Here is a 21,832-nt window from a genome sequence, read left to right as displayed (position 1 = left end):
TGGCCCTTGTGGTTGCTCTAACTGTAAGACACCCTTCAGCAACACCGATCTGGAAACGGAAAAAAATAAAGGTTTCTTACTTACAAGACCGGGAGATTGCACAGCACCCCCAGGGCCACGGAGTGAGGGGGTGGGGGAGTGGAGACAGAGCCTCGTGTTCACTGGCCAGGCCTCCGCTTTTATGGGGGTCCAGGATGGGAGCCTGGGGTCCCAGGGCTCATGGCTCATTGGTAAACCTAAAACATGGGAGAGGGAATTTAAAGCACCAGAAGGGAAAAAACAAGTGGCCCCCAAAGGCCAGTTCTCAAAACCAACCAAGGGGCGCCCGGGTGGCTCAGTCAGTGAAGCGTCTGCTTTCAGCTCAGGTCATGAGCCCGGGGTCCTGGGATCGAGCCCCGAGTGCGAGTCCGGCTCCCGGCTCAGCAGGGAGTCTGCTTCTCTCTGTCAAATAAATAAAATCTAGAAAGAAAGAAAGAAAAAGAAAGAAGGAAAGAAAGAAAGAAAGAAAAAGAAAGAAAAAAAGAGGGAGGGAGGAAAGAAAAGAAAAGAAAAGAAAAGAAAAAAGAAAAGAAAAAAGATGGGGCACCTGGGTGGCGCAGTCATTAAGCGTCTGCCTTCGGCTCAGGGCGTGATCCCCTTGATCTGGGATCGAGCCCCACATCAGGCTCCTCTGCTAGGAGCCTGCTTCTTCCTCTCCCACTCCCCCTGCTTGTGTTCCTTCTCTCCCTGGCTGTTTCTCTCTGTCAAATAAATAAAATCTTAAAAAAAAAAAAAAGAAAAGAAAGAAAGAAAGAAAGAAAGAAAGAAAGAAAGAAAGAAGAAAGAAAGAAGAAAGAAAGAAAGAAAGAAAGAAAGAAAGAAAGAAAGAAAGAAAGAAAAAAGAAAGAAAAAAGACCTCCCAAACAAGGAAGCCTCAGTGCAGGAAGGGCCTGGCCCTTTATCTAGCCGCATGGCTGGCAAATAGGTTTATTCCAGATAGCCACCTTTGAAGTGGATGCCTGAGCCATCAAAGCTTAAGTCCGACACTGCAAAAAATCCTGGCTCCCTGAGTGGACCATCAAAGCATGATCTCAGGGTGGTGAGTTCGAGCCCCAGCCGGGGCTTAGAGATTACTTAAAAAGAGAGAGAGAGAGAGAGAGAGAGAGGGAGAAAAAACCGGTTTACACTACACTTGCACTCAGCACTCACCCCGCCCTTGACCTCCCTGAGCCGTCCGCGGAATGCTCTGTTCCCATTCAAGGTCCTCAGCTGGGGCGGGCTGGATGCCTATAAGAAGGGGTCCCCGCTGGGGCCGGCCTCCTGCCACCATGAACCCCCGCCCACTCACCTGGGCACTGGTGCTGCTGGGCACGGCTCTGGCGCTCGCCCTGGGCTCTGAGCCGGCTCCGGAAGCGCGGGAGAAGCTGTGTGGCCACCACTTCGTGCGCGCGCTGGTGCGGTTGTGCGGGGGCCCGCGCTGGTCCTCCGAAGACGGGCGGCGGGTGGCTGGCGGCGACCGTGAGTGGGGGCGGGCGAGGACCGCGCTCTGGGGTTTCTAGGTGGGGCAGGTGCACGCGGCGCTGGTGGCCGTCCGGGCAGGCGGGTGGGTTTGCGCGCACGTACCGGGGTCCGCTGCGGGCGGTGCGGGTGTGCAAGCGCGCGAAGGATGCGTCCCCTGGCGGGCAGGACACCAGTGCGCGGCGAGCCAGGCAGTCTTGCAAGTGCATGGTCAGATCCTGCCCTATTTGTAATTTCAGTATTTTGATCTTCGTGAATTTTTGCCTTAATTTTTATTTTTAAAACCATTGCACTGAAATATGAGTGATCTTCATTGTTTTTTTGGCGCCCCCTTCAATTGTGCGTTGAGGCCAGTGCTCACTCTCCTCACCCTCTGCCTGCCCCGGTGCAGAGGGTATAAAACAGACGTGTACGCCCGCGTGTCACACGTGCGTGTCCTATACGTAGGCATCTTTGACACGGATGCAGCTGGATGTGCAGAGGCACGCATGGGGGAGGGCTGGGAAGGGCCATGAGGGTGTGTGCATGTGTCCATGTGAGCCCACTGCCTGCACACGTGTGCACATGTATATGTCACATGTCACCCTGCTGTCTTTGGCTTTGTGAAGTGTCTATGCGTCTGCGTGATAGGTGGCTTGCAGGAATGTGCACAGCTGGGGACCTGAGTGTGGGTGTGGGTCGAGAGTGCACACATCTGGATGGGGGAGTATATCTGTGCTCAGTAGACAGTGGGCATTTAATAGGTGCTCACTTTCTATTTGTGCACAAGACGAGCATTCAGTGGGTCACTCAGCGGGACGTGGGTGTGCAGGTGTGTGCACACATTGGGGAGGGATCCTCTAGGGTCCCCTGCCCATGCTGAATTCTGCTCTGTCCCCAGGTGAGCTGCTGCAGTGGCTGGAAGGACGACACCTCCACGGGCTGGTGGCCGAAGGGGACCCCACGCTGGTTCTCATTCCACAGCCCCTGCCCCAGGCCTCTCGCCATCACCACCGCCGCCGGCGGGCAGCGGCCACCAACCCTGCCCACCACTGCTGCCTCAGCGGCTGCTCCCGCCAGGACCTGCTGACCCTGTGTCCTCACTGAACGCTCCCAGGGGTGGCGTCGGAGGATCCAGAGACCCAGAGGGATCCGGGCTGGGGAGCTCCTGAAGCGACGCAGCACTGCAAAGCCCGATCTGGGAGGATGGTGAGAAAAATCACCTCCCCGTGCTCCCCACCTCCCCCAGGCCACCTTCCTCTGTGGGGCCAACTGCGAAAAAAATCACACCTCAACCCTGGCTTGGAAGAGCCGTGGTTTTGTGGAGATGCCAGACACTTGGGGCCAAATGTCCTGGCCTCCGAGGAGCCCCAGGTGCCGCCCTCCCCGGATCTGTGCACCCCCCCTTGCCATCTCCCTAATGGTAAATAAATGAAGCTCCCGCAGAATCTGAAGCAGCTTTTTTGCATTTTCTCAAGGAAAGGGGACAAGCCTGCATCATCCCTTGAACGGGCTGCCCCCCCCCCCCGACGCCCCAGGCTGCCATGGACTCACCATCACTCTCAGGAGCTTGATAGCAACTTGAGAGTCATCACGATTCAAAGTGGGGAAACTGAGGCTGGGGAAGATGGCTGAGTGCCAAGGTCAGACAGGGAGGGAATGGCCAAGTGCAGGATTCGAATTGAGGACATCTGTCAAGACCCACGGGGGTGGGAGGAGCTTAATGTCACTTAAAGTCCACATCACAGCGGACAGACACACGGACATCGGGATGAGTCATCGTGGACAGTTACTGACCTAACTCTGACCATTTTTGTCACTTGCACCCTCCCTTTGCCCCGAGATGGAACTTGCTTACATTCTAGGGCTGGGGCAAAATGACCAAGCATTTGACTCTGGGAGCCAGTCCCACGTTATCCCTTTCCTAAATCTGCCGTCACAAATTACCAGAAATCAGGAGTCCTAAAACAACACTTTCTTCCCTCACAGTTCTAGCCAGAGACAGAAGTCCAGGTGTGGCAGGGCTGTTTCCTTCTGCAAGGCTCTGAGGCAGAATCTGCTCTGTGCCTCTCTCCTGGCCTTTGGTGGCTGCTGGCAATCCTTGACCTTCTTTGGCTTCTAGATGAAGGACTCCAAGCTCTGTCTCTGTCTTTACACGGCCTTCTTTCCCGTGTCTCTGTGTGTTCATTTCTGTCTCTTGTGAAAACACTCTCATTGGATGTGGGGCCCACCCCACCCTAAGCCAGAACTATCTCACCTTGATCCTTACCTTAATTATATCTGCAAAGACCCTATTTCTTTTTTTCCCCTAGATTTATTTATTTGAGAGAGAGAGCGGGCGGGGGGGGGGGCGGAAGCGGCGGACAGAGAGAGAATCTCAAGCAGACTCCCTGCTAAGCGCAGAGCCCAGCTATGTGGGGCTCGATCTCACCCCCCCAGAGACCATAACCGGAGACCAGCCAAAATGAAGAGTCAGACGCTTAACCAACTGAGCCCTCAGCCACCCCAGCCAAGACCGTATTTCCAAATAAGACCATATTCTAAGGCCCCGGGGGGGGAGGTATACTGTTCAATCCAGCACAGCAGGAGAGAAGGACTCTCTCCCGAGGTCGATGGGGAGCTGCAGGGGTGTGAGCAGGGGCTGGATGAGGTCAGACCCACGTTAGAAACCCCCACAGCCGCCGTCTCATCTAAGCCTGCCTTCCTCAGCTTCCACCTCCCTTTCCAACAGTGAGTACAGGGGTACTTAAAACTAAAAAATCAATCCTGTCATCTCCTTGCTCCAAAGGTGCCATCACAGCCCCTGTGACTTCACGTATCCCCTCCCTCCAGAACCTCTTTACTCACCAAGCTCCAGCCATGGCCTCTTCGCTGCAACTCGAATGCTCCCCGAGTATCCCACCTCAGGGCCTTTGCACATGCTATGCCTTCTGCCTGGAACACTGTTCTCCTGGTTCTTCCTAAGGCCATGTCCTCTTTCTTCAGGTCCCAGCTCCAATGTCACCTCAGTCCCAGTCCCCTGATCGCTCAGCTAATATTCTTTCCCATCGCTGTGCGTCCAACTGCTTCGTTTTACTTCTCGAAGCTCCCACTGCTTCTGATAACTTCCTGTTGGATTGTTCACAGGTTTGTTTTCTCACTATGAGCTGGGTATCTGCCATCCCAGTGGGTCTGGGAGCAGGAGTATAGGGCAAGGTGTGCAGCATACAGGAGATGCAAAATGAATACTTACAGAAGGGAAAGGAGGTGGGACAGAGGACAGCAAAGCCACAGTCCTAGTGGGAGAGGAGTCTGGTGAAGAGAGTGGGAGGCTGGGTGGTGTGCGGAAGGAGTCTTGCCGGAAGCAGGAGGCCAAGGCAGGCCCACTGTCCCTCACGGCCAGGAGCAGTCTCACCCCATGCCTCTCTCTCCTGAGCATGCCGTCAAGCTGGCAGAGCGACCCAGTCTTGTTGGGATATGACCTGAGGGTGATAGGGAACCATGGAGGGTGTGTGAGCAGGGGCAGGACCCGCCTGATAGAAACTAGTGGCCCCCACTTCATCCATGCCATTTGTATTGGTGCATATTTTCTACTGAAAATGAGACTTTTACTGATTGTAGACTGGTCTGAATTAAAACTTGTAAATCCCTCAAAAGAAAAAAAAAAAAAGAACAGAACCTCAGGTCTTCACAAAACATTTTATTCCCTGAGTACCCACTTCCCAGTGATCATTCTGCTGTCTGAGGTCCCCCCATCCCCATGTCCCAAGCACTAGTCCAATGCCTGTGAAGCCTGGGCCCCAGACACCTGCCCAGAGCCAGCAGGGCTGTGGGGGGAGGGGGGTATCACCATTTTGCTTGGATCTCCCCAGTCTGAAAGACATACTGGGGTGGGGCCGGTTCTGGGTCCCCAGAACTCAGAGACACCTAAGGACCTGAATCTCTCCTTTCTCTGGGCGTTGGGGTGAGTGTGTATGCTGACCTTGGGCCTAGTGAAGACCCTCTGGCCCCAGCATCATTCCCTGAATTCTTGGGGAGCACAAGTGTGGGGGCTGGGCCGTGTCAGGGACTCCAGAAAACTCTGAGCTGGCACTGCCTGAGTCAGACGGCCGCCTCCCTCCTCTGCCCAATGCTTCCGCCATTAGAACACTTGATACCACAAGCAGGGAGGGGGAGGTCCCACTCATGGCTTCTCGGGCCCCTTCCACCGTCTGAGGTGGGTGGAGACCGGGGGAGAGGCTGAGAACGAAACTCCTTTCCCAGGCTGAAAAATACTGCTCACTTCAGCTGCAAATGGACCCAGGAGTTCCCAGCTGACCTTGAAGGTCAGAGCTGGGAAATGGGACCTTGACTCAAGTGGGGCTGATGCCAGAGCAGCAGATGGAACCCCTAGCAGAGGGGCTTCTCCAATTAGCTGCCACGGAAAGAGATGGTCCCTTCAGCTGAGAGTCTAGGGAGGATGATGGAACGTGGGTTCAAGTACCGGGTGGGTTTGGAAAGACGTCTAGGAGTTTGCCAGCTCGCCTGGGCACTCATCAAAACCTCCCTGGCACTCCCCTCTGCCTGACCCGCTTCGGGGAACAAGGATTTCCACTTCTGGGGAGGAAGAGGCTGCCCCTTTGCATGGGGGCGGCGATCAGAGCCTGGAGGCTGGCGGCCCTGGTGCCACCTAGTAGATGTGCAGCTGCTTGCCGCAGGTGAGGCTGGGCTGGGTCAGCGCATCCCACATGAGCAGCATCTCGTACGGCAGGAAGCGATGCACGAGTAACAGCTCCCGGTAGAGGCAGGGGTCGAAGGAGGACGTGCGGGCCGAGGGGGCCCTGATGCCGGCTGTGCGGATACCACTGTGGGAGGCGGGCTCCAGGCCTTCCTGCTGCAGGCACATGCCCAGGAAGACATCGTCGATGGGGAAGAGGTCCAGCGCGGTGGCGGCCCGGCGCAGGGCGGCGGCCGTGAAGCGGGACAGCAGGAAGCCACCACCCCCGCAGTAGGGTGGGTAGTGCTCTTCCTGTATCACTACCTTTGGCACATAGTACTTGCTCCAGGGAACCCGGATGGGGCCCACGTTGCGGATCAGCTGCCCCACAAACAGGTGGTGGTCAGGATTGTGGTCCTGCAGGTAGGAGACCATGTTGTCCGTGTGTGCGAAGACGTCATCGTCACCATTGAGCACGAAGCTGGCATTGGCGCACCGAGTCTCCTGCCACTGTAGGAAGAGCACCTGCAGGCCAAGGGGGGACACAGGGCGCACATGCTGGACGGGTGGGGCAATCGGCCTTGGATCCCTGTGGGCCGCCCCAGCCCGGGGAGCCCAGACGAGGCTATGTCCCCCGGTCAGACCAGCCTGGGCTTAAGGCTCCACCCTGAGCCTCAGTTTCCAACTTTCCAGACAGATCTCATTGTAGGACCTGCCCCCGGGAGTGTTGGGGGTCCTCGGAAATGATGCTCTGTAAGGCACCAAGAAGTGCTTGAAAATTGTCCCATTTACATTTATTGCTATTTCCTTCTGACTCCGTCGGGCCAAGCACTGCAGTTAAATAATTACTTGGGTGATTGTTCTTAAGCCTCTACCTTCCCCCCCAACCCCCGGACTCTAGGCTTCCCCTGGGTGGGGGCTGTGTCTCTCCTCCCTGTGTCATCCCCCCAGGACCCAGTGGGGGTCATTGCTTCACAGGTACTGGATTTCATGTTTGACAAGTGGACATTTATTATGCACTTCTGTGTTCTGCATGGAGAACATGGCGCGCTGAGAGGTTCTGGCCCTCTACCCGCCTCGGCTTCAGCTTCCTCTGTAACAACTTCTGCAGCATGCCCTGCACTGTGCTCAGTGCCTGCCCTGCCTTCCATCTCTCTTAGGAGGCAGGTGTGGTCTTCAACCTCATTACAGACAAGGAAATAGAGGCTCTCCAGAAAAAGCGCCGGGAATAAGGTCACACAACAGAAAAGTAGCAACTTAAGGTTTCGAGCCCAGACTTTCCTGTGCCTACAAAGAGTGGAACCCTGCAATGGGCCCCCTCCAACGCCTGGGTGGGTCTTTGGAGCCTCCAATTCCTTATCTGTGCATGGGGCAGGATTCCCTCCACTTCTTGTGGGTTCTTGTCCATCAAAAAGGTCTTTAGTGGGCAGCTACCACCCAGATGTGGGCCTCATCAGGAGAGAATAAGAACAAATAAACAATTTGTGTCCTGCCCAGTACCCCTCCACCCCCGCCCACGGTCTCGGCCTCTGTTACTGGCACTCCAGGTTGCCTCGTAAATATGTAAATATCCTTTCCCCTAATCCTCACAGCAGCCCTCAGAGGTCGGCTGGATCCAACGAAATCCCGAAATCCCATTTCCTTGACCACGAAGAAGCAGCGAGTAAGGAGAGGAACATGATTATCTATCAAAGGCAAACGGCAAGTGGGCGGCAGAGCCTGCGTTCACACCCAGGTTCATGGGCTCTGAGAGCCACGCTGGTAACCTCAGGCCACCCTGCCCTTTCTCCCTGCCTCCCCTAGAGCAAGAAGACTTCAGTTCACCACCAGGACAGTCGAGGGAGAGGGGCAGGATGGCTGGGGACTTCTGGCTCCCTGGGCGGCGAGTGGGCAGGAAGGATGGGTGGCCCTGATCAGGGGACGCCCTGCCCCCACCTGTTTGAGCGTGAGGTTGAAGAAGGAGTCGTGGAAATCCCACTGCAGGATGTCACCGTGCACCCGCGCCTCCATCGCCAGCAGCTGGTTGACCTTGCGGGCCTCCAGGGGGTCAGGGGCCGTGCCCACCAGGAAGAGGAGGCGCAGCTGGGCGCCCTTCACCCGGCGCTCGCGGCCCCACGTGCGCCGCACCAGCTCCCGGCGCTCGTAATTTCTGGGCGAGGACTTGATCACGAGCAGCAGGAAGACGGGCTGCGCGCACTTGCTCGGCGGCGCGTCTTGGAGCAGCAGGAAGTCGCGGCAGTGTTTATACAGCAGGAAGTCGCGCACCTGCTGTGGCTGTGCCGCGAAGCTCGGCAGGGCGGCCACCGAGGTGTTGGCCCGGCAGGGGATGGGCAGTGGGCGGGAGGGCTGAGGCGGCCAGGTCAGAGCCAGGGGGCGGCCCTGGGGCTCCTCCGGGCTCTGGAAGGCGGGTGGTGACACGCGCAGACTGAAGAGGAGGAGGAGGAGGAAGGAGAAGATGCTCAGGGCTACGGCCAGGCCCACCTCTGTCCGCAGGGGCCGGCGACACCGCATCCTGGTCGGCCTGGAGGTTTCTGCCAAGAGTGACGTGGGCTGGAGAGACGGGATGGGCCAAGGACTTTCCCTGAGCTGCCTGTGGACCCCAACACCTGGCTGCGGCCCCGTAGGTGCTCAGGTCGGTACAAGATTGAAATGCCCCCCCACCTATTTCCCCACACCCCCCACCTCCTCCAGCACCTCAGCCCGTTGGCTCTGACAGTTGCCCAGGCACTACAGGGGGTTAAGTACTTACAGAATGGACTCGGGCATGGAGATGCCAAGGTGAGCCTCCCAGACCCGGTGTGCCCAGAATCCCCCCTTTCAACCTGGTCCTCCTCATGTCCCTGCCTCTGAGATGGCCTGGGAGCCTCCCCAAGGGAGACCAAGAACGGCCTCTTTATCACTGAGAGCTACTGGGATCTTTCCTGCTTCCCTTTCCCCCTGCCCCCTCCAGGAAGCTCCGAGCTTCTGGCACTCTGATCCAAACCATCACCCATTCTTCTTGACTATTTTTAATGGTCCTGTCACTGGAGCATGGCCCCTGGCTCCTCACAGATCCCTCAGGCCCAGCAGGTTTCAAACAGAGCTATCATCCTTGCAAAACTCCTATGCTTCCTTTATAACCCATCTTAAATGATCCATCCTCTGGGAAGTTCTCTTTAACCCTCAGGAATGCTCCTGGTTCTGTCTGGCACCTCTAGCTCCATCTACCGCTCTGGCCCAGTCTTGATCCCATGGGGGTGTCTGTGTTTAGCTTTGTCTTTCTAAGACCGGGGGCTTCTTGAGGGTCCCTGCATGGCCCAGGATGAGGCAGACACATGGGAGAAGCAGGGAGTGTTTAAACGAATAAAATTTATGAATAAAAGCAAATTCATTAAGGTTTTCTCTAGCAAACTCTTATTCACCCTTCAAAACCCCAGCTGTAATGTCACCTCCTCCTAGAAGCTTTCCTTTCCCATATCCAGGCAGAGCCCTTGGCCTCCCTTGCAGATCCCTTTCCCCAGCTTCCCTGCATTCCCTTAATGTCCTTTTGTCTGGAGACGTAGGTACTGTTTTTCAGCCCTAAACTTGAAGGTCTATTTTCTAGCAGCATGAAAGTATTGAATTAGACCTAAGGCAGGGCTTAACCATTCTCAAACACTGACTGAGTCCCCCAGAGAGGCGCAGACTCCAGAGCCCAATTCCATCATTTTCTGGCTGTGTGCATGCCCCCATACTCTGGGCCTCGGTTTCCTCAGCTATAAAAGGGGGCATCTGAGCAATCCCCAACTCACAGGATTATGCAGGGCGCTGCCAGCACGGGGCACCTCATGGGCATTCAACGAGTATTGTGCAATGAGTGTGTGAAGCTCAGAACTTACCTCGGGCGGCCGGGGGATGTCCGTGCTGTCCTGGGGTCTCTCTGTCTCCCTGCTGGCACCTGGAAAACGCGTGGCAGTCAGTGGGTTCTGGAAGGCCGCTCCCTCCCTAAGCGACCCTACCCAGCTAGCGCCTGGAAGCAAGGAAGAGAATGGCTTCCCATTTCCATCCAGAGGCCAGAGCAGAGCTTTCTTCCTGGACCCACGAGGCCATTTCCCCAACATGCCCCTTGCTGTCTCTGCACACTGCCTGGCCAAGCCTCTCCAGCGAGATGTCTCCCAGAAACAGGGCTCAGATCCTACCCCACAGGTTCTGCTGTGTGACCTTGGAAAAGAAGGTTGACTTCTCTGAGCCTCCACATAAAACGGGGAGAATTAACCCTATGTAAGAGTGTTGTGGTGGGGATTTTAGCCTCAAACACACCGGGCATGATCCCCCCTCAGCCTTTTGCACAGGTTCTCCCCTCTGCCTGGAATGTTCTTCCCCAGATGTGCATGTGGTTCCCTCCCTCACTTTCTACCTTTCCTCCAATGTCCCTTTCTCAGGAAGGACTCCTCAGGACCCAATATCTCACTGGTCCCCTGATCCCTGATCCCCAACCCTGTTCTACCTTTTTTCTTCCACAGCACTTTTCACCTCCTGAAATACAGAATAAAACTTTCAACATCCGTAGCTTCGCCTTCATCTCCTCCACCAGAACTTGAGCTCCGTGTGACCTGTCTCGTTCACCCTTTTACCCCCAGCCCCAGAACTGAGCTTGGGGCATAGTAGGCATCAAATGTGCGTTGAATGCTGCTGGATGGATGCTGGGTTTCTGCGGACACAGGGATACGTCAATGTCTCCGCTATGGAAGCCGCACCCTTGAGGGGAAACAAACACTAATGAAAACCTCAATGAAATGATATGAGGTGACAGGTGATGAAAGCCACAGGAGGAAACAGGGTCGCGAGGCAGGTTTGGACTTCGAGGACTGGATGACATTTAAGCCGGATGTGAATGGCACAAAAGAGCTAGTAGGGCTGAGGGCTGGGTGAAAGGTCCCAGGGGAGGGAAAGGCAGGTGCAACGAGCCAGAGCCAGTGGAGCCTACGCGGCTTCAGAACCCTGTATGCAGGCGGCAAAGAGCCTGTCTTGTTGCCGTGGTGTCCCAACTTGACTGCCCGCCCTAGAGCTTCGGCTGCTGGAGGACAGGTCTGGGAGACCCAAAAAGGCAAATAATCTTGAGATGAAACTGTGTGCTGGTAAATGCGATACAAGAATGAACCGAATCCTAGTAGGACATTTTCCTGAGCTGAACAGACCCCTGAGTCCAGGATGGACGACGGCAAAGGAGAGCTCCCGGGCAAACCTGGCAGATTCCTGAGCTTCAAGGTTAGGAACACAACACATGAGCTGTAACAGAAAGACCACGTCACCGAAAAGGAAATCAGACTAGAAATGTCACTGTGTTCTCCTGGGCCACACCTGTGGCCAGAGACCCAAAGATCCTGGAAAACAATGGCACACCTCAGAACCCAACTGCTGGGCAAGAGATACTCTCATTAAGGACCCGTAAAGTTTTATTTATTTATTTATTTATTTATTTATTTATTTATTTGAGAGCGAGAGTGCACGCACAGGTGCGCATGAGCAGAGGGAGGGGCACCGGGAAAGGGAAAAGCAGACTCCCCGCTGAGTGCGAAGCCCCGATGCTGAGATCATGACCTGAGCCCAAGTCAAAGGCTTATATTAACCTACTGAGCCACCCAGGTGCCCCAGGACCCATAAAATTTTCGAGTGATTCACCCTCCCACCCATCAGCACTTTGGAGCCTAAATCAGGGATCTTCAAACAGGTGATTCTGTCTCCTAGGAAACACTTGGCAGTGTCCTGAGACATTTTTAGCTGTCAGGATTTGGGCAGGGTGGAGGTATGGTACTGCTAATGGCATCAAGTGGGCAGAGGCCCGCGATGCTGCTTAAATTAACATCCTAGAAGACGCAGGAGAGCCCCACCTCAGGATAATCCATCCCCAAATGTCAACATTGTCATGCTTGAGATATCCTGGTCTAAACCAACACAGAAATCCGGAATAGAGAACTCAAAACAAGGGAAGATGAGAAGAGGAAAATCAAGATCGAACAAAAGCCCTTGATATGGGTTTGTATAAATTCATCATACGAAGTATTTATGAGATTTATTATTTTTATATTATTTACATATTTATTAAACATCTATTAAATAGAAAATTAAACCTAAGTGGCCAAGGACCAGTTCCCTGGAAACGTGCCTTGTAAGTTCCAAACAAGGGTTTCAGAATAAAGGAAAATACTTCAGCAAATATGAATATTTACAACTCAGCCGAACTTGGGCTTTGGGGAAGGGGGAGGCACGAGAAGGACTGAAATGACTAACTGGCTCTTACCAGGGTGTCAAGGCAAAAAAGAACCTCTTGGGGTGGCCATTTGGTTTTAATTAGTTCCATTAATGGCTATTCTTTTTCTTGCATTTTTCTTTCTTGTTTATTTATAAGAACTCTTTGCATATGGAACACTTGCCCTTTGTTGGCTACCAGCATTCCCAACTTCTTCTCCCCACGTCTCAGATTTTTTTTTTTAAAGATTTTATTTATTTATTTGACAGAGAGAGAGACAGCCAGCAAGAGAGGGAACACAAGCCGGGGGAGTGGGAGAGGAAGAAGCAGGCTCCCAGCAGAGGAGCCAGATGCGGGGCTTGATCCCAGGACTTCGGGATCCCGCCCTGAGCCGAAGACAGACGCTTAACAACTGAGCCACCCAGGCGCCCCCATGTCTCAGATTTTTATAAATGGAGGGATACTGGGGTACCTGGGTGGCTCAGTCAGTTAAGCATCTGCCTTCAGGTCAGGTCATGATCCCAGGGTCCTGGGATCGAGCCCCACATGAGGCTCCCTGCTCAGCAGGGAGTCTGCTTCTCCCCCTCCTTCTGCGTTCTCTCTCTCAAATAAATAAATCTAAAAAAAAAAAAAATTAAATGGAGGGATTCTGCTACTCTACCCTCCCAGCCCCCTGAGGGTCCTGATTAGGGTTTGAGAGCTCAAGGGTTTGACAGCTCAAGTCGGAGGGAGGGGAGGAAGGTTCACTTCTCCTCCTCCCTATACTAGACCTCTATTAATGCAGTCAAGAGCCCCTTCCCTTTACCATCCACCAAGGCCCTTCATAACTCATAGCCCCTTAAACCCTCAAGCAGGTAATGTTGCTATCCTCATAACATCTCACACTGGATGGGCATAAGAAAGAACTTCTGGGAGGACAATGGGTGGCTCAGTTGGTCGGGTGTCTGATTTTGGCTCAGCTCATGATCTCAGGGTCCTTGGATCGAGTCCCGCGTCGGGCTACCTGCTGAGCAGGGAGCCTACTTCTCCCTCTACCTGCTGCTACCCCTGCTTGTGTACTTGCATTTGCTCTCTCTCTCTGGCAAATAAATAACTAAAATCTTTTAAAAAATTAAATTCAATTAAAAAAAAAAAAAAAGAACAAACGAACTTCTGGGCCTCCCTGTGAGCAAGGGTGAGAGTGTTGAGGATTTATTGGTCTAGTAAACCTTGCTGGGTGCCTCTGTGGGCTGCACCCCAGGCCCTAGGGAGTCACTGACCTGTCCTTAAGGGTTTTACTATCTGAAGGGGTGGGGTCTTAGAGGCCCAGCTCCACCAAGGAAGGGGAGCTTCTTGGTATTACTTCCTCCAAGCGCCCGAGCAGCCGCCAGCGACTCTGGAGCCTTTGCTGGCTGGGCAAGGTGGTTGATGAGAAGCTCCTCGAAGGCTTGGATCCGATTTCCTGACCCCACCCAAGATTCTGCCATCCACCCTCTCCAGTTCTCACTGGGCACAACGATTGGCTTTGCGGAAGCCCAAACAGCTGCTCACTCAGCAAAGTCTGTGGGTTTTGAGTAACTGGGGGAATCACCACCCCTGTTTCACAGATGGGGAAGTGGAGCTCAGAGCTATTCTAAGGTGGCCCAGTGGGTGCCTCACATCACCACAGAAACGACCTGCTTTATTTCCAGATCCTTCAGTCCTGAGAAGAGTCTCAGCAGCTCCTCTCCCAAGAAACACATATGAAAACTACTCATTCATTCATTCATTCATTCAACAAATAGGTTTGGGGAACCTGAGAAGCCTCAACCCTGGGCCTGGCCCCACAGTAGCTCCCAATCTGGGGGAGACCAATCCAGGCACCCGTGGGATCAGGGCTGGGCCAGAAGAGGGGACTAGGATACTGAAGCTGAGGCTTTGAAGGATGCAGAGGGGTTCACCAAGCGGGGAGGTCAGGTAGAGGAAAGAGCGAAAGCAAAGACATGGAGGGAAAGCAGACAAGGTCTATTCAAGAAATCATCTGCAGTTTATTTTGATGAAAAGCAGAATTTGGAGAGGGAGTGATTTCTGAGGCTAGGGAGTGACTGGTAAAGACCTTGAACTCCAGATAGAAAGTGGGGCTGTCTCCTGGAGGTCAGGAGAAGCCATGGAGGGTACGTGAGCAGGGAGCGGAAAGAAGCTCTTGGGCAGCCACTTCCCCTTTGGAGTCTAGTTCCTCATCAGGACATGGGAGTGTTGAAACCCACCACCCCCAACCAACACACACACCATGAGGTCACTCGGGATTGTGTGTCAAAGGACTTAGCATACACTGACTGTGTGGCAGCCACTCGGTGACCTTGGCTCATTATACTGGCTCTTTTGCTGCCCCCAGAGTCCCTGCTTACAGATGGGGATCCTGAGACTCAGCAAAAAAGCAGAATGGAACCCAGGACCCCGAAGGGTGGGGTCCGTCAGTCTGTCTATCCGATCCTTCTCATGATGTGGAGTTTCCGGGGGATTCCCCACCCAGAACGCAGAGCCTTCCAGAATCCGTCACGAGGAACCAGGCACTTAAACATCTGACCAAGGACAGAGAACTGGGACCCACATCAGCCAACGTTCCGCTGCTGGGCCAGACTGGCGAGTGAACCTGTAAATAGGTATGACCCCATCAGCCCCTCCCTGACGACGTTAATACAGGAAGAGGCGGTTAATTGAGTAGCAATATGATAAACACTGTTGAGAAGGCACGGTCCGTGGGGGGGACCTGCCCAGCCTGGCGACATCCTGAAGGACGATAAGGAGTCACCTGGTCAGAGTGCTGGGAGAAGGGCATTCTAGGCAGAGGGCACAGCAAGTTCAAAGGTCCAGAAGGGCATGGTTGCAAAGGGCCAGACCGCAAATGTAAGGCGCTGAAGGGAGAGAGGGGGCCAGTGTGGCTGGAGCAGGGGCACAGGAGGGAGATGATGGCAGGCTGCCAGACCATGCCGGGGGGACGGTGGGGAAGAAATGGGGCAGGCCATGAAGCACCTCTTCCGTTGCATGTGAGGAGCAATGGGAGCCATGGAAGGTGTGTGAGCAGGGGAGGGAGAAGATTGATTTATGCTTCTTAAAAGAAGCCCCCTGCGGCCACTGAGGGGATAAGGACAATCAGGGCAGGAGTCAGAGGCTGGGGAAGCAACCAGGCAGAAGAATTTGCAGGCCTGGACAGGAGCTGATCAGTGAAGTGCAGGGAAGTGGGTGGGGGGGTCAGGAATATAATGGAGTCGTAGATGTTTAAAGCCTGTGGGGGAGAGAAAAGGACGGACCAGGAGAAACAGACCGAGAAGCCTGTGGCCTTTCACATGGGATGTTATGGGACAGTGGTTGACCTAGGTGTAAAGTCCAGGCAAGAGCTGTGGGGACACAATGGCAGGGGAACCGGGAAGGCCCAAGAAGTGTTTGACGGATGAGCACATCCTTATACTGCTTATACTGCATCCTTACACTGGAGACGTGGCAGTGTCTCCTCCCTGTTTCTCCCTCCAGATCAGACATAGTGGCTGTGGACAGAGTCACAGCAGTGACATCCGGGATGACTATCAGGGACCCTCACTGGCAGACCAGCTGTTCCTGTTCCCGGCTGTTTGCTCTCCATACACTGGTGCGATTTCGCCATCACCCAGAGCCTGCTTCCTCTAACATACGCATAAAAGCCACTTGTTTCATTATATTCAAGATCCAAGACCTCCCCCTGGGCTGTGGCTGCCAGGTGTGGGACCTCTCAGCCCCCGCGTCCCCACCCCCAATGACATCTGCCCAAGCTGGTCTGCTCCAGCCACATCAGCCTTTTCGGCCCTGCCACAGGGCCTTTGCACCTACTGGGCTCCTGCTCTCCCCCCCGCCCCCGGTTCTCTCCACTTGGGACTCCTGCTCTTCCCCCTGATTCTCTTTGATCTTCAGGCTCAGCCCACTGTTGCCTTTTTATTTTTTTTTCAAGATTTGTTTATTTGAGAGAGCGCGCACACGTGCACACACACGGGGGAGAGGGAGGGAGAGAGAGAATCTCAAGCAGACTCTCCCCTTCAGCGCGGAGCCCACACGGGGCTCAGTCACAAGCGGGGCCGAAACCAAGAGTCAGCCCCTCAACGGACTGCGCCCCCCAGGCACCTCCCAATGTTGCCTTTTCAGAAGGGCCTCAACCTCCCAGCTAAAACAGCCTGACCTGGCTCTGATTTTCTCTGCAGCTCTCACCACCCACCCCTGCACACAGGAAATCCACTCACTTCTCTTTATCTCCTCCACCAGCCTGGAGCCCCAGAGGTGGGGCCAGGGACCTTGTCCCCAACAGCTGTGGCCCTACGTGACACTTGCTGGTGTTTGTTGAACAAGGGAAAAATACTAAGGACCACCCCACACATTTGCGATTTCCTCGTGCTTCATTTCAGCCCCAACCCACTGTCGATGACAGCTGCCGCCGACCCGTCTGCGGCCCCGCAGGCCTTGGAGGATGCCGGCCATTCAGTCACGGTAAGTTCGCAAGTGCCTGTGTGCCCCAGAGACACGACCAAGGGGTCCGAATGCCCTAAAGAGCTAAGTACCCACAGCACTGAAATACTCACGATGCATTTACTGAGCAACAAACCGAACGTCATTAAATACTGTTCATGGCCTGCTGAATATGCGGAGGCACCCAGGAGTTAGAGCGACAATGAGGAGCCAGGCACGTTCGTGAAGCACGAATGAATATTATCACAAGGAATGTGACCAAGCCACTACACCACCGGGACACCAACATACTGTCACTGAATAGCCACCATCTGTTGCAAACACACAGCACTAAATATTAAGGATTCGCTGAATATTTTTTTTAAGATTTTATTTATGTATTTGAGAGAGAGCAGAGTGAGAGTGAGAGTGAGCAAGAGGGAGAGAGAGAGAGAGAGAACGTGCAAGGGGAGGGGCAGAGGGAGAGGGAGAAGCAGGCTCCCCGTGGAGCAGGGAGCCCGATGCCGAGATTCCTAACCTCCTAACCGACTGAACCCCAGATTCACTGAATATTAATGAGGCACTAGAGGTATCGAAGGGGCCCAGCCCTCAACAGAATTAATTCAGGACCCCTATTAGCGACAGAATGCTGGCCCTATATCCCATGCCTACCCACCCCCCGCAGGTTGACAACCAAGGCCTGGCAAATCGCCAGGCAAATGTGGCTCCAGGCACCTCTGTCCTCCTCACCCTGGTCTTGTCACGATTCGTCAGCAGTCCGGGGAGGCAGAGAAGCTGAGACACACGGTGGGGGGAGGTGGCAGAGAATGCGGTGCAGTCCAGGAGGCAAGGCCCCACCTGCTCACACCCTCGGGGCCCGGATGTGCCCCCACCTGCTCTGCACTACCCTGAGACCAAGAGAGGCCTGCCTGACCAGGACTTTGAGGCTCCCAGCAAATCAAGGTGATTCCCCGCTGGACGCTCCCACTTTCCAGATCTGAGGAAGCAAGGCCCGGAGAGGGTGAGTCCTCAGTCACTCTCCTGGCCCGTTAGCCACAGACCCACCCGTGTCCCTCCTTCCAGCTCCAGTGACCCACAGGCCTGGTGACCCCAACGGGCCCAGTCGCTGGGTCTTGGTTTCGGAATCCCCTTGCCCGGCAGCCGGGAAGACTGAGAGCTGATGCCCTTGAAGCCGCTGCGGTGGCTCCCGGGAGATTTCCTGACCTGCCTACTGACTGTCGGCGGACTTGGCGCAGGCGGCTGGCCCACTCTGGGCCACAGCATCCTCATCTGCAAAGCCAGATGGGGTCAGGGGCCAGCTCCCGACTCACTTCCAACATCGGCATCACTGTGGTTCATGGTTCCGTAATTCCTGACAGCCCTCAGCTGGGATTTCCAAAGGGGCATGCATGGAACATTCTGGGACCTCCAAAAGGCGAGGTGAGGCGTGGGAGGGTGACAGGAGAAGCCCATTTGTGTGCAGAAGGACCTGAGTCCTGAGAAAGGCCGTAGGACCAAACACCGGCCTTTTCTCTAAAGTTCGAAGAGCCAACGGTGATGATATTAACATCAGTGTCAACGACCATTGTCACGTGCATGCTCGTGACCGCTCGGAGCCGGCACTGAGCACCTAGACCCTAATGTGTGCCATCCCCTGGTCTAGGTTCTGGGCACGCAGCCTAGAACGTCTGCGAGAAAGGCCTGTGCTCCCGGAGCTGATGTACTAACAGGGGGGACAGAGAGGCAGTGAGCAAGACAGTTTTGGGGAGAAGAGCAAATTCCAGGGTGGAAGAGACTCCAGGATGGGAGTCGGGGGTACTTGCAGGAGACGGTGTGAGCCCCTGGCCTGCAGATGAGCCCTGTGATTCACTGAGCCTTCTTGGGGGGAGGGCTGGTTTCCAGTTACTAGGTGAGAGAGCTGGGCGCAGAAAGGGGGAGCCTCCCTACCACGGGTCACACGGCCAACTGAGGCCAAGAGAGCTTGCTAGGATTAGAACCCAACCTTCTGGACCCTAGGGTGATCCCTCACCAGTTCGTACCAGCTAGGCCTGCCAGTAACAATGGGCTGGTCTCTTTAGGCAAGAATCAAAAGCTCCTTTTGTAAACGGAAGGGGAAAAAAAAAAAAAGAGAGAGAGGAAAAAACCCAATAAAGATAATTCCTTCTGCTCCCTCTGGCCAGACCCTGCTTTAGTAAAACTGTGTAAGCAAGCTGATTTTATGCAAACATAGGCCCTGGGGCGCCCGGGGGTGTGGAAGAGGGTGCCGGTAGTGGGGGGGGGGGGTGACACATGCCCTTTAGACCTTGACTTCTCGGTTTCTGGTTGCCAGGGCTCATGGAGTTTGACTCATTTGGAGGAGCTGACCTTGGGGAGCCCACCTCCTTGGAAACTGCTCAGGGTACCTGGGATGCGTCTGGGTGGGGATCGGTGGCTGGACGGAGACCCCTAACTAAATGGCCTGGCCCTAGCTGAGCCTCAAAAGGGCATCTCTGGACTCCTTTCCTAGCTGGAGGAACTGAGGTTTCCTGCGCCCTGCCTCTGGGGACTGCCTGAAGGACCCCCACACGTTCGCACTGCTCAGAGACCTCCTCCAGGCCTTCCGCTGGAGTCCTGCAGCCTTCACAACATTATTTCTCTCATGCAAAGATAAATACCACGAATGAGAACGCAATGAGCCACATAATCAGGATTAAAGTTAACACAGCAGTCCTGTGTGTGGGCTTTCGGCCATGGCCATCTGCTCCTCTACCCACCACACCTGTGCCAGAAGATAGGGCTTTGTTAGCCTCGTTTTTATGGATAGGGAAACTGAGGCACAGAGCGCTCATCCAAGGAACTTATTCAAGGAAGGTCAAGTGGAGCCCAATCCCTGTCTTTAACCACTACCACCGGGGGGGGGGGGGAGGGCTTCTTTAGTTTGCTATGTTGGTAGTGAGCTCCCCATCATAGGGAGGAAGCAATGAAGCAGAGTCAGACTCTCAGCAGGAGAAGGGACCACAATGGCTCTGCTCCCTGACTCATGGGGGTGGGGACAAGTTGCTGCCCCACTCTGGGCCTCAGAGACAGTGGCAGGAAGAGAAGCCGCCCAGTGACACCTTACCTCCTTCCCTAGGGCTGATCCACCCAGCCCAGCCCCAGGTTTCCTGGGTCAAAGAAGCCTGTCTAAATACCTCAAGGCCCCTTCGTGGTTCCCCCACACCCAAAGTACCTGGCAGGAAATGCCACACCCTAGGTGTCGGGTGGACATCACGGCTGGACAGGGATCAACAAACATAATCTGGTCACCTAGGTCAAGTGGGGGCCCAGCTGCCTGCCGCAGGGTCCATTCCTCTTACTCTAGACTCCTCAGCCCTGCCTGGCAGCGTGACTGCCTTAGGAACCAACAGGGCAGTGGAAGGTAGCTGTAGCCCCGGGGCTGGCCCCAAATCTGGGCAGCTCCCCCAGGCAGCTCCCCCTGGACTACGGGAGGCTCCGGTGGGGTGGGGGAGTGGGTGAGCTCAGTTTCCCCAACTGAAAAATGACAATAAAACAAACTCTGACCCAGAGGGAAAGTTGGTCAGGAACCTGGAATGGTGGCTAATGATATAATAATAATTATTAAGGGTTTTTTTTTTTTTTTTAATTTGACAGAGAGACAGCGAGAGAACACAAGCAGGGGGAGAGGGAGAAGCAGGCTTCCCGCTGAGCAGGGAGCCTGATGCGGGGCTCCATCCCAGGACCCCGGGATCATTACCTGAGCTGAAGGCAGAAGCTTAACGACTGAACCACCCGGGTGCCCCAATAATAATTACTAAAATAGTTATAGTGACAGCTCTCCTTCCCTCGGTACCCACTAAGTGGCCACAGTCCTCTACAAGCCCCCCACCTTGACCCAGAGGTAAACAGAAGCTCCGAGACCCAAAGTCACTCACTTGAAGCCCCCCCCCCCCCAAAAAGCTTCCACTGGCTGAACATCTCAGGTATCCTCATGGAAGCTGGGTCACTGTCCTAGTCAGGAAGGGGAAACTGAGGCGTGTTCAAAAACCAGGACAACCCTGCCGGAGCCACACAGCCCGGCATCAGCTGAACAGGGAGAAAACTGAACCCCAGGGGAAGCCGCGAGCTGAGGTCCCCAGGCAGGAATGTTGGCCCAGCGCCCGGCAAGGCTGGGGGTCAGCGGTGGTCCCCTGGAGAAAATACAAAACCCAACCTGGGGAGACCCGGGGCCTGTTCCTGCCAGATCCTTCCAATCAGTGCGCTAACAATCTCCACACAAACAGCAATAACAGTAACGGCCAGAGCGCAGAGAGCGTCCTCCACTTCTCCATCCTGAGTCCGCCCTATCCTGGGAGGTGGGCGTAGTGGGGTGGGGACAGGGGTCCAGGGACGCCTCGCTGTGTCCATCGCTGCGACGGGGCAGTGCCGGGAGCGACTTCCTTCCCGGCCGGGCTGGAGCCGGCCTTGGAAATGCAGACCACTACTATTACCGACGGGGGAGGGCAACGGGGTTATTGAGACCCGGCGCTCCAGGATCTCCCGGCACCTTGAGGGTAAACGCGGTGGACACCTGACCCCAGGGACCTGCCGGGGCTTCCCTAGAACCCCGATCCTCCCGTCCCCACCAAAGGCGTGCGCCAGATCCTCAGGGGCCCCCAACACTCACCCCAGACGACCGCCCAGCCTCCGACCTCTTAGCTCCTCTGGGCGGCGAGCAGGGGCAAAGAGTTTCACCTGAGCGTGAGCCCCCGCCCCCGGTCTGGCTCCTTCCTGCCTCCTCCCCGCCTCACCTCCCGCCAGGGCCCCCTCTCCCTGCCCCGCCGAGCTTCTCAGTGGCCCAGTCGAAGTTCACCACGCCCACCCCTCCCTTCTTCCCTTCTCGACCCCGCCCCCTAACCTCCGCGGGCCAGCTCCCACCGCAACCTTCCTCTTCTCCTTCGCTGGCGCCTCTTGGGGCTCTCCACCCCACCTCTTCCCAGCCCCTGTCGCGGAGCCCTTTGCAGGGTTGATCTGAAGCGTGTTTGATGAAGAAACGATTGAAAGGGGGACAGGGAGGCAGGTTGAATCCA

The 21,832-nt window shown here is 55.2% G+C and overlaps 2 protein-coding genes and 1 long non-coding RNA gene across 3 annotated transcripts; 2 read left to right on the top strand and 1 right to left on the bottom strand.

The window, feature by feature from the left end:
- Positions 1-1,307: 1,307 nt before the first annotated feature.
- On the top strand, positions 1,308-2,583 carry INSL3 (insulin like 3). The gene is made up of 2 exons (XM_026500353.2): positions 1,308-1,497; positions 2,378-2,583. The coding sequence occupies exons 1-2, from the start codon at positions 1,308-1,310 to the stop codon at positions 2,581-2,583; spliced, it is 396 nt and encodes a 131-aa protein (XP_026356138.2).
- Positions 2,584-5,146: 2,563 nt separating this feature from the next.
- On the bottom strand, positions 5,147-21,525 carry B3GNT3 (UDP-GlcNAc:betaGal beta-1,3-N-acetylglucosaminyltransferase 3). The gene is made up of 4 exons (XM_026500492.4): positions 21,430-21,525; positions 10,009-10,067; positions 8,087-8,682; positions 5,147-6,676 (listed from the first exon to the last, which is right to left on the bottom strand). The coding sequence occupies exons 3-4, from the start codon at positions 8,660-8,662 to the stop codon at positions 6,125-6,127; spliced, it is 1,128 nt and encodes a 375-aa protein (XP_026356277.2). The 5' UTR covers positions 8,663-8,682; positions 10,009-10,067; positions 21,430-21,525; the 3' UTR covers positions 5,147-6,124.
- LOC130543604 (uncharacterized) lies at positions 14,633-18,954 on the top strand. The gene is made up of 2 exons (XR_008959075.1): positions 14,633-14,980; positions 16,748-18,954. It is a non-coding gene; the product is annotated as an uncharacterized LOC130543604 (long non-coding RNA).
- Positions 21,526-21,832: the final 307 nt, after the last annotated feature.

This window comes from Ursus arctos, unplaced genomic scaffold (genome assembly GCF_023065955.2).
Source record: "Ursus arctos isolate Adak ecotype North America unplaced genomic scaffold, UrsArc2.0 scaffold_14, whole genome shotgun sequence".
Taxonomy (NCBI): Eukaryota; Metazoa; Chordata; class Mammalia; order Carnivora; family Ursidae; genus Ursus; species Ursus arctos.
This window is presented reverse-complemented; position numbering and strand designations above follow the sequence as displayed.

Excerpts from the sequence above, each read along its gene's own strand:
- INSL3 (XM_026500353.2), top strand. The coding sequence starts at position 1,308 with ATGAACCCCCGCCCACTCACCTGGGCACTGGTGCTGCTGGGCACGGCT. Across the intron at positions 1,498-2,377 it reads GCGGGTGGCTGGCGGCGACC|GTGAGCTGCTGCAGTGGCTG; the intron begins GTGAGTGGGGGC and ends CTCTGTCCCCAG.
- B3GNT3 (XM_026500492.4), bottom strand. The coding sequence starts at position 8,662 with ATGCGGTGTCGCCGGCCCCTGCGGACAGAGGTGGGCCTGGCCGTAGCC. Across the intron at positions 6,677-8,086 it reads TCAACCTCACGCTCAAACAG|GTGCTCTTCCTACAGTGGCA; the intron begins GTGGGGGCAGGG and ends CTTGGCCTGCAG.